Below are 18,754 nucleotides of genomic sequence, written 5' to 3' on the forward strand. Positions count from 1 at the left end.
GAAAGTTCTCCGGATTCAATGCTTTGGTCAAAGACGTAACATCGAAGTTTGAAAGACACCCATTATTTGATCTGACTAGTGACTACTCTACTACTGATTTGGCTCATTCATTTATTTATATTGGTAAGCATTGACGCCAGATCGTTCGACACCTCTGCCTCATTTGCGTGTTCGAAATTCAAATTCCATTTTGGGTTTATATCATTGGTGGTAAGTGTCGTCTTTTAACTCGTTCTGGAAATTTGGATTGTCGGTGTTACTAGTTAGGCTGTGGCTGTCGTTTTGCTAAAATCATAGTCAGATCGGGTTTCTGCTCGAATCTACTGGACGAATTCTTCTGCCACTTGGGTTGTCCCTAGAAAATTCCTTTTCAATTTCTCCACAAGTTTCTAATGAGAAACTAATGAAGAGTTAGCAAGCTAAGAAAGAAGCACTTTATAGATTTCAATATGTTAAATATAGTAGTTAACTCCAATGTGGAGGCAATAAAGAGGGCAGAAGAGAAACGAGTTGGTACTTCCAACTGTTGTTGTTTTTATAAAGGAAAGAAACGAGTGCAGCTTAGAAGAGGACGATCTGATTGTCTAAGACAGGGAAGCTGTGAAGAGTGATCATACAAGATGGCTGATGGGAAAGTCAATCCCATACCTCTCCTTACTCCGTACAAGATGGGAAAGTTCCAGCTTTCTCACAGGTTTGCTCCACTAACCATTTTATTTTGGTTTTCTACATTTGGGTTTTGGTTTGGATTTGCTTCAGTCATCTTCGAGCAGTTGTTGTTTCTTCGTGTGGGTTTTCTCTGCTTTAGCAAATTGATGTTGAAAGGGAAAGGGTGTGTTATTATTCCAGATTGGGAAATCTGGAAATAGTCGTTTCTTTGTTAATAATTAATAAAAGGAAGAAGTTTCACAAGGACTTAGGGTTAGTTACTTTGGGTTGGAAAATCAAGGATTTACTTGACTGTTTGTTCCTTTATCTATCTGTGCCTTACTGGTTACATGCAAGCGATTTATTCCAATAATGTTTTTTCTATTTGGCAAACCTAATGGTTTGACCCTTTCTCTTTCCCCAATCTGTATACTGATCCTGCCCATATATGATTCTAAATGGTTTAAATGTTCTTGATAAAATCCTGGTTGCGCTGTTAACATTTGGCTTTATTCTGGAACTGAACTTCTAAGATCATGTCATTCAATAAGAGGCTTCTGTAATTACTTTTATGTGTAGTTGGAGGTTGCTCGAGCAGTATGTTTCTGTTTTTTATTCTTGGAGAGCAAGGATCCATCTGGTCCCCATTTAGTTGGGTCAAGTCTATGTTGTTGCTTTGATTATCTATTTCAATTTTTTATATCAGTTTGTAAGGAGTGATTTAAAAAACTGAACATTAGGGTAAGCATTCAACCGAACAGGTTAAAGTTCCCAACCCTGCGCCAGTGGTCCAAACAGAATAAAAGTATAAAACTAGTGTATTCTGGCCTTTTTTAAGTGGCTATCCTCATGAAAGGGTCTATTATAAGCCAAACAGAGTTATCACAGTTGGATCACTCAGTATTGCCTTGATAAGAAGTCAACCATGATTTTATGTTCCTGAGCTAGTTTATTATTTTATTTTTACTGAAATGTTTCACTACTCAAAATAAGAAAATTTTATTTTATTTTGAATTTTCAGAGTTGTTTTAGCACCAATGACTAGAGTAAGGTCATTCAACAACCTTCCTCAACCACATGCTATCTTATATTACTCTCAAAGAACCACCAAAGGGGGATTGCTCATAACTGAAGCCACGGGTGTGTCTGACACTGCTCAAGGGTAAAACTGCTGTTAATCAAAATTTTTGTTGTAAAAGTAAAATAAAAAAGGTTATTCTAATTCATTCTTTTATTTTCAAAGTAAAATAATGTTCTATTTTACTTACTGGAAGGCTCCCAAATACACCTGGGATTTGGACAAAAGAACAGTTAGAGGCCTGGAAACCTATAGTGGATGCTGTTCATGCAAAGGGTGGTGTCTTCATTTGCCAGATCTGGCATGTGGGAAGGGTGTCTAACTCAAGTATGCTCTTCCCCTTGTACCCTTTCTTGGTTTCTGATATTTCCTGATGTTATCTTATTATGATGGTGTTGTTTTTTTGAGAATTGAATTTATGCTCCAAACTAAAGATGTAATTGCAATCAACACATGTGAACAAGAGGCATCCAAATGCTTGAGATGTGTGCTAGGTTGTAGAAGGTGTCATGATACTTTCCCTTTTTTTTTTCAGGCTATCTATGAAGTTTTGGTACTTCTACATGTCATTCTTGAGAAGGGGGTTGTGTATCTTGATGATTGGTTGAATGGTTCTTTGGTCTGATAGTCCTAATTTTGATTTTCATCTTTTGCCTCATAATAATTGCTCCAACTGTGCTAGAATTGCTTTCTCAAGAATGTACTTGCACCTGATCTTTGGCAATATGATGCATGTTAATACTTGTAGATAAATTGCTATTACCATTTCAGCTTTATAGGTATGTGATAGGATCATCATACTCTAGAAAAATTGGGGAGGGTTGTTTGGTCAAGTTACTATGAAAACAATTTTCTTGTAGTTAATCACTGGAAAAACTTCCAATGTTGATATATTGGAGAATGTAATATATATAGAAACCAAGTAATATGCCATCTCAGTTTCTGCACCCAAAATAAAAAGGTAATATACCATTTCATGGCGTAGAACTATATATTTTTTTTTTGGAAGAGGGAAAAAAGAAGAAGAAAGAGTTAGTAAACATATAAGTAATGGTTCTTATCCTTCTAGGATGGGGATTTATTTTTTCTTTTCTTCACACAAATGAACCAAATTTCAGATGAACTGTGTGCTATCTTGTTTAGTTTTTACACTCAAGTATGCTTTTTCAATTATTAGTGAGTTTTTTCACCTCCCAAATATCCATTTCATTGTCTGATCTAGTTGATTCCTTCGTAAATTTGTGTCCTAACTCCTAATGATGGCTTATCCTCTCCAAGTGTCCTGACACAGTTCCTTTATAGGTTTTCAACCGAATGGACAAGCTCCAATCTCATCCACAGACAAACCACTGAAGGGAGCAGAGTTCACACCTCCAAGACGATTAAGGACCGATGAAATCCCTCAACTTGTTAATGATTTCAGAGTTGCAGCTAGGAATGCTATAGAAGCTGGTAAGTTCTCAAAATAAATTTAGTTTCACCAAAATGTGGAAGTGTTTTTAAAACTTTAGAAAGTTGGAGCCTTAATGAGAAAGCTATTGGCTAAACCTAGGGAGCCAAATTCTTTCTGAAAAGAAGCATTGTATGATTCAGAAAAGGGATACTGGACTTTGAGAATCCTGCTATAAGTTAGTCAGTCTGCAGATTACAGTTGGTTAGTCTTAAAAAAAAAAAAAAAAAATCTAATTCTAGAATGAAAAGGTTTTCTTCCACTGAGTTGCATATATAAAGTAGGAAATATTAATGTGTCAATTCAGAACCTCCAAATCTGTGAATAGAAGAACTGTTTTCTTTTTCTGATACAAGTGAGAATCTGATATGTAATGCATCTTATGTTGTCCATGAGAAAGTTATGATGGAGTTGATTAGATTAAAATTTCCTTGGATTGCAGGTTTTGATGGAGTTGAAATCCATGGGGCTCATGGCTACATACTAGAGCAGTTCATGAAAGACCAAGTTAATGACCGAACAGATGAATATGGCGGGTCCTTAGAAAATCGTTGCCGCTTCCCTCTTGAAGTTGTTGAGGCTGTTGTCAATGAGATTGGAGCCGATAAAGTTGGTATTAGGCTCTCACCTTATGCTGAATATATGGAAGCTGGGGACTCAAACCCAGAAGCTCTTGGCATTTACATGGCTGAATCTCTTAACAAATATGGGATTCTCTATTGCCATATGGTTGAGCCAAGGATGAAAATGGCTATAGAGAAGTGTGAAACTCCCCACAATCTTCTTCCCATGAGAAAGGCGTATAATGGCACTTTCATCGCAGCAGGGGGCTATGACAGGGAAGAGGGGAACAAAGCAATTGCTACCAATTATGCTGATCTTGTGGCTTATGGTCGTCCATTCTTGGCTAATCCAGATTTGCCTAGGAGATTTGAGCTTAATGCTCCTCTTAACAAGCACGATAGAGGGACAATGTACGGCTCTGATCCTGTTGTTGGTTACACTGACTATCCTTTTCTTGAATCTGCTACTTAAATTTTGCAAATTTAAGAGCAGGGTGCTAGTTGTGCTTGATTCTTGTCTCTTTGAAGTTACTTTATGTGGCATTAAAGTGAAGAATGTTCAATTTATTAACTATACAACAATAAGATACAATCTGTGAATCTGGTATTGAAGTGTACAATATAAATTTGTCAATCAAATGGTAAAGACGTTTTTGAGGAAAACCTCTGTAACACCCAGCAGCCTGACCACTACTATAATGTGTTAGTGCACCAAGTAAGTTTGTGTTGTGTGCCAAAGCCTGGGCTGCCAGAACACCAGGAACTCCAGATGCCAGATGCATGGCAAAAATGCAGAGAACAAAGCACCTACATGACCGGTCTGACTCTCGAACAAATAGTGAATGAAGAAATAAGCACACTGAAGAACCACTGTGACAAGCCAGCACAATGAAAAAGATTGAAGGCATTTGGCCACACAATCTGACATCCATGTTACAATACCAAGGTTTGTCAATTGGCCTGCCATGCCTACCAAAACTGCAAACCATGCCAAGGTATCCCAAGCTGATGACTTTTCATTTAAGCAATCATCCCAATCCAAGACTCCCAACGGCAGGAGAATGGATAAACCAAGCATTGCGGTAACAACACTTCAATGCCAAGAGTCTCCCTACGCACAAATGAAGCTCTATCTGGATCCAGCCAGAACGAAGCCAATTATACTTCGACAAAAGGCTATGAGCCTATGACCGTTCTCCCTGATTATGGCTTGCAATGGCCGTTCAGCTTAGAATGTTCATAGAACTAAAGATACAATGCTGAGCTACTTAAACGATACAAATTAACATGGCTGTTAGAAAGAAAGACAACTGTCTTGAGTAGTTCACTGACATAAATTGTGATTAGGAATCTAATCAATGCTGTTATCAAGGAATCAATTCTGGACTAATACATCCAGAGCATCCAGTGAGATGCTTATAATCCATGAAGTTGTCCAAGAAAACTGAGAAAGGAAAACCGTTTGTTCAATGGAGCCATAACTGATTGTTAACACTATAGAAAATAGACATCTTCAACTCAACTCTAGTCCTCTGCATTTTGAAGAAAATAATCCGATGCATGTTGGTATCAAGTGTTCGGGTATTTGAGTCATACTCAACTTATGTTGAGTTATTCAAGTTATATCCAACTTAGTGTTGAGGTGGTGGTTTTTTTTTTTTTTTTTGTTTGCCAACCCTGGTTTTATAAACCGATGGTTTGACCCGCGTCGCACACCTAGCTGAGGTGGGTGAGTCTCCCAGCGGGGGTTTTTTCATCCACAAGTATGAGTCTTTACCATTGAACTAACCCTACATTGGCTAGTGTTGAGGTATTTGCGTAATACACAACTTATGTTCTAATATGGGCAATTAGATTAGTTACGATCTAACGTACATGGCTAGTGTTTAGGTATTCCAATTTGAATATTCAGGGTGTAATGCTGTAAGCAACTTCATACTTAAACCATAATCCTAACAATCTTAAAGTATTAAGAATCTCGGTTAACGTGTACTTGAAAGCGAAAGGTTGAAAAATTTAGCAAGCTAAGAAAGAAGCACTCTATATATTTCAGTATGTTAAATATAACAGTTAGCTCCAACGTGGAGGCAATAAAGAGGGCAGAGGAGAAACGAGTTGGCACTTCCCAACTGTTAGTTTTTATAAAGGGAAGAAACGAATGCAGCTTAGAAGAGGACGATCTTATTGTCCAAGACGACAGGGAAGCTGTGAAGAGTGATCATACAAGATGGCTGATGGTAAAGTCAATCCCATACCTCTCCTTACTCCGTACAAGATGGGAAAGTTCCAGCTTTCTCACAGGTTTGCTCCACTAACCATTTTATCTTGGTTTTCTAGATTTGGGTTTTGGTTTAGATTTGCTTCAGTCATCTTCAAGCAGCTGTTGATTCTTCGTGTGGGTTTTCTCTGCTTTAGCAAATTGATGTTGAAAAGGAAAGGGTGCGTTATTATTCCAGATTGGGAAATCTTGAAATAGTCGTTTCTTTGTTAATAATTAATAAAAGGAAGAAGTTTCACATGGACTTAGAGATAGTTGCTTTGGGTTGGAAAATCAAGGATTTACTTGACTGTTTGTTCCTTTATCTATCTGTGCCTTACTGGTTCCATGCAAGCGATTTATTCCAATAATGTTTTTTCTATTTGGCAAACCTAATGGTTTGACCCTTTCTCTTTCCCGAATCTATATACTGATCCTGCCCTTATATGATTCTAAATGGTTTAAATGTTCTTGACAATATCCCGGTTGAGCTGTTAACATTTGGCTTTATTCTGGAACTGAACTTCTAAGATCATGTCATTCATTAAGAGGCTTCTGTAATTACTTTTATGTGTAGTTGGAGGTTAATCGAGCAGTATGTTCTGTTTTTCATTCTTGGAGAGCAAGGATCCATCTGGTCCCCATTTAGTTGGGTCAAGTCTATTTTGTTGCTTTGATTATCTATTTCATTTTTTTTAATTTCAGTTTGTAAGGAGTGATTTAGAAAACTGGACAATAGGGTAAGCATTCAACCGAACAGGTTAAAGTTCCCAACCCTGTGCCAGTGTTCCGAACAGAATAAAAGTATAAAACTAGTGTAGTCTGGCCTTTTTTAAGGGCTATCCTCATGAAAGGATCTATAAGCCAAACAGAGTTATCACAGTTGGATCACTCTGTATTGCCTTGATAAGAAGTCAACCATGAGTTTATGTTCCTGAGCTAGTTTTTTATTTTATTTTTACTGAAATGTTTCACTAATCAAAATAAGAAAATTTTACTTTGTTTTGTATTTTCAGAGTTGTTTTAGCCCCAATGACTCTAATGAGGTCATTCAACAACCTTCCTCAGCCACATGCTATCCTATATTACTCTCAAAGAACCACCAAAGGGGGATTGCTCATAACTGAAGCGGCAGGTGTGTCTGACACTGCTCAAGGGTAAAACTGCTGTTAATCAAAAATTTTTGTTGTAAAAGTGAAAAAAAAAAGGAGAGGTTATTCTAATTCATTCTTTTATTTCAAAGTAAAATAATGTTCTATTTTGCTTACTAGACGGCTCCCAAATACACCTGGGATTTGGACAAAAGAACAGTTAGAGGCCTGGAAGCCTATAGTGGATGCTGTTCATGCAAAGGGTGGTGTCTTCATTTGCCAGATCTGGCATGTGGGAAGGGTGTCTAGCTCAAGTATGCTCTTCCCCTTGTACCCTTTCTTGGTTTTCTGATATTTCCTAATGTTATCTTATTATGATGGTGTTGTTTTTGAGAATTGAATTTATGCTCCAAACTAAAGATGTAATTGCAATCAACACCTGTGAACAAGAGGCATCCAAATGCTTGAGATGTGTGCAAGGTTGTAGAAGGTGTCATAACACTTTCCCTTTTTTTTTTCTTTCTTTCTTCCAGGCTATCTATGAAGTTTTGTTACTTCTACATGTCATTCTTGAGAAGGGGATTGTGTATCTTGATGATTGGTTGAATGGTTCTTTGGTCTGATAGTCCTGATTTTGATTTTCATCTTTTGCCTCTCAATTATTGCTCCAACTGTGCTAGAATTGCTTTCTGAAGAATGTACTCACACCTGATCTTTGGCAATATGATGCCATGTTGATACTTGTAGATAAATTGCTATTACCATTTCAGCTTTATAGGTATGTGATAGGATCATCATACTCTAGAAAAATTGGGAAGGGTTAAGTTGTTTGGTCAAGTTACTATGAAAACAATTTCTTTGTAGTTACTCACTGGAAAAACTTCCAATGTTGATATATTGGGGAATGTAATATATATAGAAACCAAGTAATATGCCATGCCATCTCAGTTTCTGCACCCAAAATAAAAAAGTAATATACCATTTCATGGCGTAGAACTATATTTCTTTTTTTCAAAAGAGGGTAAAAAAAGAAGAAGAAGAAAGAGTTAGTAAACATATAAGTAATGGTTCTTATCCTTCTAGGATGGGGATTTATTTTGTCTTTTCTTCACACAAATGAACCAAATTTCAGATGAACTGTGCTATCTTGTTTAATTTTTACTCTCAAGTATGCCTTTTCAATTATTAGTGAGTTTTTTCACCTCCCAAATATCCATTTCATTGTCTCATCTAGTTGATTCCTTTGAAAGTTCGTGTCCCAACTCCTAATGATGGCTTATCCTCTCCAAGTGTCTTGATAGAGTTCCTTTATAGGTTTTCAACCGAATGGACAAGCTCCGATCTCATCCACAGACAAACCACCGAAGGGAGCAGAGTTCACACCTCCAAGACGATTAAGGACCGATGAAATCCCTCAACTTGTTAATGATTTCAGAGTTGCAGCTAGGAATGCTATAGAAGCTGGTAAGTTCTCAAAATAAATTTAGTTTCACCAAAATGTGAAAGTGTTTTTAAAACTTTAGAAAGTTGGAGCTTTAATGAGAAAGCTATTGGCTAAACCTAGGGAGCCAATTTCTTTCTGAAAAGAAGCATTGTATAATTCAGAAAAGGGATACTGGACTTTGAGAATCCTGCTATAAGTTAGTCAGTCTGCAGATTACAGTTGGTTAGTCTTAAAAAAAAAAGAATTCTAGAATGAAAAGGTTTTCTTCCACTGAGTTGCATATATAAAGTAGGAAATATTAATGTGTCAATTCAGAACCTCCAAATCTGATATGTAATGCATCTGATGTTGTCCATGAGAAAGCTATGATGGTGTTGATTCGATTAAAATTTCCTTGGATTGCAGGTTTTGATGGAGTTGAAATCCATGGGGCTCATGGCTACTTGCTAGAGCAGTTCATGAAAGACCAAGTTAATGACCGAACAGATGAATATGGCGGATCCTTAGAAAATCGTTGCCGCTTCCCACTTGAAGTTGTTGAGGCTGTTGTCAATGAGATTGGAGCCGATAAAGTTGGTGTTAGACTCTCACCTTATGCTGAATATATGGAAGCTGGGGACTCAAACCCAGAAGCTCTTGGCATTTACATGGCTGAATCTCTTAACAAATATGGGATTCTCTATTGCCATGTGGTTGAGCCAAGGATGAAAATGGCTATAGAGAGGTGTGAAACTCCCCACAATCTTCTTCCCATGAGAAAGGCGTATAATGGCAATTTCATCGCAGCAGGGGGCTATGACTGGGAAGAGGGGAACAAAGCAATTGCCACCAATTATGCAGATCTTGTGGCTTATGGTCGTCCATTCTTGGCTAATCCAGATTTGCCTAGGAGATTTGAGCTTAATGCTCCTCTTAACAAGTTTGATAGACGAACATTGTACAACTCGGATCCTGTTATCGGTTACACTGATTATCCTTTTCTTGAATCTGCTACTTAAATTTTGCGAATTTAAGAGGAGGGTGCTAGTTTGTGGTTGATTCTTGTCTTGTTTGAAGGAACTTTATGTGGCATTAAAGTGAAGAATGTTCAATGTTTTAACTATACAACAATAAGATACAATCCGTGAATCTGGTATTGAAGTGTACAATATAAATTTGTTTGTTTGGTGGGTTTGCTTCAACTCTGTAGAAAGACTGAGCATGATTTGCAGTTGGCATCGTCACCTAATTAACTGTAAGCTAGCGTCCCGTGACCAAGAGATTATTAAAATCATGAATTGTAATCAATAAAATAAATTTTGAATTGGAAAACATGGGATCCCCATGTCTTACATAAATTTATGTTTTATTGTACAATGGCTATCCACAATATATTTCTATCCAAGATCGGTTAAAAATGCTGTAGTACAAAGTGTAGCGAAATATCTTTTATATAGGCAAATCCATTAGATCATCCATCAAGATTTAACGGTCTCTATTAGCCCACACTAGCCAGTAGTAACTATATATTACCCATATCGGACAAATAATAAAGACATCAAATCAAAGTGTAAGTGTGTAACACTATCATTGAAGCCCATCTTACATGGAATATTTAATTAACATTCTAACACAAACACCACGTAATAGCGAATCGGAAAAAAAAACAAAAAATGAAAAACAACAAAAAATGAAAAACACTTAGAAATTTAATGTGGTTCATACATGGATGTGGTATGCAACGTCTACAGGCGAAGAAGAAAAATTTTTCCACCATGTAGAAGAAAAACAATTGAGATTTTACAATCAATCACCAAGAACAACGTTACAAGAACTCTCACCCAAAATGCGTTACAAGAACTCTCACCCAAAATGCTAATAAAAATTTTCAAATCTCTCAATAATATAATAGACGAACATAAAATACATATATATGTAACCTAAATTCTAGATTCAAAGAGTTGAAAAGGAAATGATGTGAAACGGAGAAAAAAGAATATGTGGAATTCCCAGATGAGCACGACGAACATTAATTGCAAAGCAAAGCTTTTTCTCTTTTCCTCCATTCTTTGGTTGTTTGAAACACCAGAGTTGAACTTCATCGCCAATTTGTAAGAGGTACTGCTCCACCAACTGCCAACAATGTGTGCTTAGTATGTAAGTACCATTTTTGGTCATCTTCCACCAACTGAATTTCAATTTTCTCACCTTAGGTTGGGGGTCCCTGTCTCCGGTGACCCATACCAAAACATCAACTCCTATAACATTACCATTTTTAATTTGATTCATCTCTTCTGTTGTTAAGCTATCCTCAACTAACCTTACTTGGCTTTCAGGAATGGATATACAGTCATGATTCTTACTCAAGTCAGTTTTTAGTAGTGATTTCCTGATCACCCACGTCACATCTTCGCCACCAATCCTTGTGATCTCATTCATAAGCTCTGAAGGCATCATAGGTGGATTGATCTTTACCTTTTTGCATTCCCACTTTCCAGAATTTGAAGACACTTTCCTCTTATTTGTACCAAACGTTGCTGGTTCAGGTGAAACCATTGGGTGAAACCCTGCTTGCTTGCTGCTTTCAGGACGATTGGTAGCATCAAACACCTTCATTGATGGAAGAGATTCTTGGGCATGTTTTTTCTCTATCTCATCCAACCTCGAACGTGATTGATTGATAAACTCTTGCAGTGCTGCGTTGCTGCGTTCTCCCAGCTTTTCCTTACTGTTTGAAGACTTCACCTTGACCAACACATTGGTTCTTCCATCGTAGCTATTTTCTCTTCCTCAGCTCCTCGTCTTCTATCCCTCCATTCCTCAATCTCACTCGGTTCACAGAAGAATCGATGAGAACAAAAACGCTGAGAAGCAATTGGCAGCATAAACTATATATAGGTCAGGGTTCTTGTTGAGTTCAATACCAGCTCGAACTACGTTTGTTGGATTCGTCGTAGTTTCTAATTTGGAAAGTGAAAGAAATACTGTCTGAATCAAATTAGAAACTTCACAAAATTCGAATTTGTTCCCAAATAAACGACTCAGATTTGAAATCAAAGTCGCTAATTTCGCGGTCTCTCTCCAAGTATTCTTACCTTAACCTTATTTGATTCAAATTAGGATACTCTGTTGTTGTTTTGATTCCAAACTCCACAAAATTCAGATCATTCGGTTTTGGTTATTAAAAAATTATTTATTTGAAACGAGTGGTCAAGATTTCGTCTCGACCACAAGTTTCAATCTGGACCAGAGGTTGCATGGTAATTGTGCAGCATTGAAGTAATTTTGCTCGAACAACTTCAACATCCAATGTGAACTCTCCAAACACACTCTTCTCCTTAATTTGTCTTCAAATTGGAGTCTTAAATCACATCAATTAAGGCAATACTTGAATGATGTGCATTAAATGCGCAACAACTGTGAGATGGATGGTCAAGATCGAAATCTCAATTTATGAGATGACATCAATTAGGGTGAGACATGAATATTGAACATTACTTGCTGCCAACCGTCGAAATCAAAATCTCAACCGTTAACAGCAACGAGCGTGTTATCGCAAGAGACTTTGTGCATTATTACTTGCTTTTTTTTTGCCAAATTTAATTTCTTCTTTTTTTTTATATATTTTTTATGAGGTTCATCCGAGACAGCTTGCGCACACCACGATTACATCCTCAAATTAATGCTGCTGAATGGTTGAGAACCCAAGACTTTGTGCATTTTTAATTGCTATAGACATTGAATCTGTCCAAAATCCCAACCAAATACAAAATTTTAATTGCAAACGTGTCAAAATACAGGCCACTTGGGTTCTATTCAATAAAGAGAAACTTTTATGAACATCATGTCCATATGCGTCACGCGTTACGTCCATAAGAATGGAAGGTATATATATGAAACGAACGATGACAATGTCGGAGACAGGGGCTCATTATTGTTTTAGAATCTAAAAATGGCCGGAGTCGAAAATCTCCCTCTTCTCACTCCATACAGAATGGGAAATTTTCAACTTTCTCACAGGTTTGTCTATAGTTACACTTCTTTCTGATCATTTCTTGTTTTCTAGGGCCGTAGAGTCTTGAATTTTCTTTAGATATCTGCAAGTTGGAGTTTTAGATTGTTGTCCCATTTAGTATTGAATTGCTGGTTGAAATTTTTACAAAATCATCATCGAGCACGTTGACTCTTTCTTTTTTCGACCCTGTTCACTGTTGGTTATTTTTGCAGAAAAGAGGCTTTATCTTTTGAAGGTATCCAGGTTTATCGAAGATGGGCTTGACTAAAATCAAGTTTTACTTTTCAATCTCTAGAGAGTCGTTAGTGTTCTGACCTAATGTTTGATCCCCAGTCCTTATAGTGGATGAGGTTGGATTTCTCTTTCCCAAATTTGAATGTCAGTATAGCCCGAATTAAATCAACTGGAACAGTTTGAAAAAATTCTGCCTATTTTGAGGTTCATCAGGGTTTTACGTTCCCCTGTATCAAACAAAGGTCATTTCATTAGGTTTGTCTTTCTTGTCTATCTCACAATTTAGTTCTCTAAGACTCCAGCCATTTTACTTTCACCTACCTATATGAACTGGTGCTTTCTCTTCTGTTCCTTTGCAGAAAAGACTTGAATATGCACACATCTATATAAAAGAATGCCATCATTTTGCTTGTTTTTCACTAAAATAATGACTAGAAAATCAATCCTAAATACAATGTTTGAGCAACTATTCGAAGTCTTTAGTGGTCAATGTTATTGTACAAATTTAGTTTTGATCTTTCGATTGCATGTTGTTTAATTCCCTAATGACGCTGAAATCAGCATACTAGAGTTGCCTTTTCCAGGTTGGATACTGAAAACATGGTTATTTGATTCTAGAAGCTGTGGGCCTATTACTTTTCAGATTTGCACCAATTAAGAAGAGAGATATGTAGTACGTTAGTTATTCTTTCATTTTAGACCTCCAGTCCAACATAAGTATCTGCATTAATACCCTTTGGGATCAATGTGGATCTGATGAATGTAAATTCTCATTGTATGTTGAGGTCAATGCTAAAAAAAGTGTACCCAGTGTACAAGGCTTCTGCAATGGCAGGGTATAGGGAAGGGTATATATATGCGGTCTAACAGCCACTTTTTATGGGGAGCTTGTGTCCTTATTCAAACCCACACCCAACAGGTTGCAATAGATTGTAAAGGAGAGCAACCTCACCATTGCTCTGAGGTTTGCCATTGTTTTCATGTCAATGTACATGCAAAACCTTCTGCTCTGCTTCTCAGTTGACAATAGTACCACTTACAAGGACTTCTCTCAACTTCTAGTCAGGCAAAAAGAGGTCTTCTACAGAGATTTCTTAATCTGACCTCTGTTTTCCTTTAATTCTCCCCCACCCACATGTTCTTGAATGAGAAACCACCAAGTCATCTGGATACTGCAGACTACTCAGTATTCAGAGTTATACTTGCTTTGTAACTGTTAGATTGGACCATCCAAACACCAGGAGGTGACCATTAAGGCTATCCCAAAAAATTAAATCTGGATTGATCCATTTTCATTTCAAAGATTTTTTTTGGTTGGATTTTGATCTCTCCCTTATTATGGTTTCTTATAAACTTCTGTTTTACTGGTTTTCTGGTTTATTGGATATCCAAATTGAGAAACTAGAGCACTCAAAATAATAAAGGATACTTGTGTTATGAACTTTCAGAGTGGTTTTTGCACCCTTGACTAGGCAGAGGTCTTACAACAATGTCCCTCAACCACATGCTATCTTATATTATTCTCAAAGAACCACCAAAGGGGGACTTCTCATAAGCGAAGCCACAGGTGTTTCTGATACTGCACAAGGGTATGGTTCCTGATATAAATTTTTATTTTTCATTCTATTACCAGAATTTAAAGCTTATTGTGTGTTTTCCTTTATTTGAAATATATATATATATTTTGTTTTTTTTTTCTGAATGGAAGGTACCCAAATACACCTGGAATTTGGACAAAAGAGCAGGTGGAAGCCTGGAAACCTATAGTGGATGCTGTTCATGCAAAGGGTGGTGTCTTTTTTTGCCAGATTTGGCATGTGGGCAGGGTATCTAGTTCTGGTATTTTCTTGATTCTACTACCTTTATTTATTTATTTTTTTTCCATCTAAGTGATTATATTTTGCCATGACTGCATATTTTCATGGTGCCAAGGTTAACACCTCTGTTGGTGATAAGAATTGCTGTCTGTCTCAGGGGAGTTCGAATACAATCCTACTGTCTGGCTCTAGTTTTTTTTATCTTAACAATGAATTTACTCTGAATTAGTTGGCTTGGAAATGCCATTTTACACATGGAAGAGAACACTTAATACCCATGTTTACAGTTGTGAGTTATCCAATACTATGTAGTGCATTTTCATACCATTTGTTTGTGACGAGTTCAGTCCTATGAATTTAACTGTTTTCTTTCTGGCCAAAGAAACCTCATTGAACACTAGGATCTTGTTCCTCCTTCCTCTGTCTGTCTCTCTCTTCTTTATCCTGGATTTCTATAACCAAACAAATAGAATTGTTTTTCTTTCATTTCATTTCCACTGCTTTCTTTTTTTCGCTTTATCTAGATGCTCTTTTCATTTTGGTTATAGAGAGTGTCAGCATGGAAAGAGCCTCTTCATGAAGTGGGGTAAGGCTACTTACATTTTCCCCCTGCAGACCCTGTAGTAATGGGAGCTTCATGCAATGGTAGACCTTTAGAAAGAGTGGCAGAATCACAGAACGTTAAACATTATGTAATGTCCAGAACTTTTTGCCCCTGTAGCACTATTAGTTGTTCCTGACATGTGGAATTTCCTTCCCTACCTTTTTCTGTTCTCTCTTTGCATTTGATTGAATAGGTTGATATTTTTAACTGTACCTCTTAGACGGTTACATTACAAATTGTGACTCTTAGGTTACTGGGTTCCACTAGTATGAACCAGTTCTTTCGTTCTTCACCCGATAGGACTGGTGTTTGGAGAAGGGAAAAAAAAAAGAGTTAGTAGTATGCTTCAAGGCTTTGGGAATTGGGATGATGGGTCTTTACGTATATACATGTTGGGTGACCTAAATATTCCATTGAAAGTGTATCTGTTCATGATTTTCAACTTTCCTGATGCAGTCACTTTGTGCAGAATATCAGCCAAATGGACAAGCTCCAATCTCATCAACAGAAAAACCATTGAAGCCAGCAGTTCGTGCAAATGGCATTGATGTAGTGGAGTTCACACCTCCACGACAGTTAAAGATAGAGGAAATCCCTCAAATTGTCAATGATTTCAGAATTGCTGCTAGAAATGCAATTGAAGCTGGTAAGGTTTCAAAAGAAATTTAATTTCCCCTAATGAGATCAAAACTTAATGCATAAGATTGTTGGAAAGTTTGTTATTGATGAATGATTGTTGGAAAGTTGATTGGCCAAAATTTGGAGAATTCTCTACAGAAGGAACTACCATTTGATAAAGATGCATGGTCTTGAAACTCGATCCTACTTTCATTATCTTTGGAAAGCAGTTTAACTATGAGCTATACCTTGAATATGTTCGAATACAGTAGATTTTAGTTAGGATAGAAGCTCTTCTTCAGTTTAAGTACATGAAAAATAAAATTGGGAAGATAAAAATAGGAAGTATAGTACTGAAATAGATTGATTCCATTGCCTTTTGTGACTTTGATTATACAAACTGTAGTATGTTACTTCTTTTCAATTCCTCCTCGTTGATCTCCTAAAGCTTTTGCTTGCATGATGCAACTTGTTTCAGCAATTCTTGATTTATAACCTGATAGGAAAACAGCATATTCCCATAGATATTAGTATATCCCTCACAGGAAGTATTTAAAAAATCTGCCAAAAGTTACTTTGTAATTCATTGAATATTCATGGTTGGAGCCTTCATTTTAGGTACAATGCATTTTCTTGGCCTCAATACTCATCTTGGTGATCTTTATTGTTTAATACTCATTTTTAATCATTTTGCTTGACTAATTTTCTTACTTCTAATAGGATTTGATGGAGTTGAGATCCATGGGGCTCATGGGTACTTACTTGAGCAATTCATGAAAGACCGAGTTAATGACCGAACAGATGAATATGGTGGAAGCCTGCAAAATCGTTGTCGCTTCCCTCTCGAAATAGTTGAGGCCATTGTCAATGAGATTGGTGCCAATAAAGTTGGGATTCGGCTCTCACCTTTTGCCGGTTATATGGAGTCTGGAGACTCAAACCCAGAAGCTCTAGGGCTTTACATGGCTCAATCCCTCAACAAATATGGAATTCTCTATTGTCACATGGTTGAGCCAAGGATGAAAACTGTTGGAGAAAAGGTTGAAACTCCCCATAGTCTTCTACCTATGAGAAGAGCATTCAGTGGCACCTTTATTGTTGCTGGAGGATATGATAAGGACGATGGCAACAAAGCTATTGCTAGTAATTATACAGACCTTGTTGCTTATGGTCGATTGTTCTTGGCCAATCCAGATTTGACAAAAAGATTTGAGCTTGATGCTCCCCTTAACAAGTACAATAGAGAGACCTTTTACACACCTGATCCTGTTGTTGGTTACACAGACTATCCATTTCTTGAATCTACAGTTCAAAACTGAGAGAACTGGACCCTAGCTTGTTCCTACAAATGAATGTGCAATGTATGTGTTATATTTCCTTTCCCTTATTTTCTTGGCTTACCCTCCCCAGCCCTTTTTTTTCTTTCTTTCTGGTTTCTACTTTACAACATTTTTACTTCATTCTATAATCTAATACAAGAACAAATTTAAAATGATTTGGGTGCATGAATGAACGTTTTTCATGATTAGATTATTCAAAAATATTTCAAATTAATGAAAATTTCACAGCCTTTTTGTTTCAGTCGAGAGAGAATTCATATCATCCTTTTTCTTAAACAGTTTCTCTCTATCTTAGAACGCATCCTATTGACTTAAATATTTCTGAAGTTTGTAGTGGCACACATGCAGATCGTCTACTTGATAAAAGTGATGACTAAATTAATATTTCTAAGCAGTCTCCATGATTAAGATAAAGATTAACTTTCTCACTGGAACAAAAAGAAAAGAAAGGAAAGCATATTTTCTTTAATTATCTGATTAAGTTATGTTTAAAGAATCTTAGTGGACAGATTCCAAACATTTTTATTGGTGGCCACATGATCTCGCCAGTTATTTTATCAGTCTACATTTTAAAAAAATAATAATAAAACAATACCTGTAAACATTCAAGACTACTGTAAGCGAGGAATATAGAACACTGCAGGTAATTTAATAAAAAACTGATTTGATGGATATTGGAGGAATTAGTCTAACATTGATTACTCTTAAAAAAAAAAAAAAACTCTACTACTTTCTCCTCTATCTGACATTACGTCCTTTCAAAAGTTTGAGGTTCTGGATTGGATATTCACATGTTAATAGAATAATTGTTCTTGAGATGACTTTAATTTGATTCTTACTCATCTGTACATGCGTGGAGTTTCATCTGGAAATCTCTCTCTCTTGTATCTATGAGTCACTTCACCTGGAAATTCGAGCCTTAGATTGCATATTGACACCGAAAGCTCTCCTATATTAAAGGATTTTAAAAATAAAAAAAAATTTGTGAAGATGCTTGCAAATTGGTGATTTTAGTAATTGGGATATGAAACCTAAGTTTTGGGATCCAATCTCATTTTCATACTTGTGATTAATGTTTGGCTTTAATTAAGCTTGATGCCTTTTTCTTATTGATGGATTATTCTAAGTCATGGTTTTGTATCCATTTGATGGTCTTTCTTCCTTTTTCCAATGGTAGTCACCCTCGTTAAATTATGCTCAAAGAAAGTGAATGAATGGTCATGTATAATCTAACAGCACCCATTATGTATAAGCCAATGAAAAAACATAGAACTTAAAGTTGACATCTCTGTTGGCATTCATCTTTTGATCTACTTGTTTATTTGTAATCTAATTATTTAATTGTCATTGGCATATTAAGTGACTTCATGATCGACTGTATATAACATTTAAAGCCATCACCAAAGACATAATTAAAGAAAAGTTGCTTTAGGTGGGATTCTTGATGATATGTTTCTTTGGGTTTCAAACTTTCGAGATGGATTATGGACATGCTTTATTGAATACATGGTTGGTTAGCCTTTGTTTTGGTACTATGTGAAAGGAAAAGAAAAAGAGAAGATCTCTCAATGGGGTTTGTAAATCCCTTTTATATGTATATGAATGTTTGGAAGGGG

The 18,754-nt window shown here is 36.5% G+C and overlaps 3 protein-coding genes across 3 annotated transcripts; all 3 read left to right on the forward strand.

Annotated features, from left to right (window-relative positions):
• The first annotated feature begins 119 nt into the window (after positions 1-119).
• On the forward strand, positions 120-4,409 carry LOC149009707 (putative 12-oxophytodienoate reductase 11). The gene is made up of 5 exons (XM_089163391.1): positions 120-694; positions 1,670-1,810; positions 1,923-2,053; positions 3,029-3,178; positions 3,619-4,409. Exons 1-5 carry the CDS (start codon positions 621-623, stop codon positions 4,209-4,211), a joined length of 1,089 nt encoding a protein of 362 aa, XP_089019517.1. The 5' UTR covers positions 120-620; the 3' UTR covers positions 4,212-4,409.
• A 1,422-nt stretch (positions 4,410-5,831) lies between these two features.
• On the forward strand, positions 5,832-9,770 carry LOC149009708 (putative 12-oxophytodienoate reductase 11). Its single transcript, XM_089163580.1, has 5 exons — positions 5,832-6,040; positions 7,013-7,153; positions 7,268-7,401; positions 8,402-8,551; positions 8,937-9,770. Exons 1-5 carry the CDS (start codon positions 5,967-5,969, stop codon positions 9,527-9,529), a joined length of 1,092 nt encoding a protein of 363 aa, XP_089019706.1. The 5' UTR covers positions 5,832-5,966; the 3' UTR covers positions 9,530-9,770.
• A 2,638-nt stretch (positions 9,771-12,408) lies between these two features.
• LOC149009709 (putative 12-oxophytodienoate reductase 11) lies at positions 12,409-17,357 on the forward strand. The gene is made up of 5 exons (XM_089164170.1): positions 12,409-12,530; positions 14,208-14,348; positions 14,468-14,598; positions 15,650-15,826; positions 16,519-17,357. Exons 1-5 carry the CDS (start codon positions 12,463-12,465, stop codon positions 17,115-17,117), a joined length of 1,116 nt encoding a protein of 371 aa, XP_089020296.1. The 5' UTR covers positions 12,409-12,462; the 3' UTR covers positions 17,118-17,357.
• Positions 17,358-18,754: the final 1,397 nt, after the last annotated feature.

Source organism: Hakea prostrata, chromosome 7 (genome assembly GCF_041222555.1).
Source record: "Hakea prostrata isolate BN-2017 chromosome 7, UWA_Hpros_2, whole genome shotgun sequence".
Classification (NCBI taxonomy): Eukaryota; Viridiplantae; Streptophyta; class Magnoliopsida; order Proteales; family Proteaceae; genus Hakea; species Hakea prostrata.

What these genes read in the sequence shown, in the direction of transcription:
- LOC149009709 (XM_089164170.1), top strand. Translation starts at nt 12,463, where the DNA reads ATGGCCGGAGTCGAAAATCTCCCTCTTCTCACTCCATACAGAATGGGA. An exon ending in AATTTTCAACTTTCTCACAG is followed by an intron (nt 12,531 to 14,207) that starts GTTTGTCTATAG and finishes ATGAACTTTCAG; the next exon opens with AGTGGTTTTTGCACCCTTGA. An exon ending in GTTTCTGATACTGCACAAGG is followed by an intron (nt 14,349 to 14,467) that starts GTATGGTTCCTG and finishes TCTGAATGGAAG; the next exon opens with GTACCCAAATACACCTGGAA.
- LOC149009707 (XM_089163391.1), top strand. Translation starts at nt 621, where the DNA reads ATGGCTGATGGGAAAGTCAATCCCATACCTCTCCTTACTCCGTACAAG. An exon ending in AAGTTCCAGCTTTCTCACAG is followed by an intron (nt 695 to 1,669) that starts GTTTGCTCCACT and finishes TTGAATTTTCAG; the next exon opens with AGTTGTTTTAGCACCAATGA. An exon ending in TAGGAATGCTATAGAAGCTG is followed by an intron (nt 3,179 to 3,618) that starts GTAAGTTCTCAA and finishes CTTGGATTGCAG; the next exon opens with GTTTTGATGGAGTTGAAATC.
- LOC149009708 (XM_089163580.1), top strand. Translation starts at nt 5,967, where the DNA reads ATGGCTGATGGTAAAGTCAATCCCATACCTCTCCTTACTCCGTACAAG. An exon ending in AAGTTCCAGCTTTCTCACAG is followed by an intron (nt 6,041 to 7,012) that starts GTTTGCTCCACT and finishes TTGTATTTTCAG; the next exon opens with AGTTGTTTTAGCCCCAATGA. An exon ending in TAGGAATGCTATAGAAGCTG is followed by an intron (nt 8,552 to 8,936) that starts GTAAGTTCTCAA and finishes CTTGGATTGCAG; the next exon opens with GTTTTGATGGAGTTGAAATC.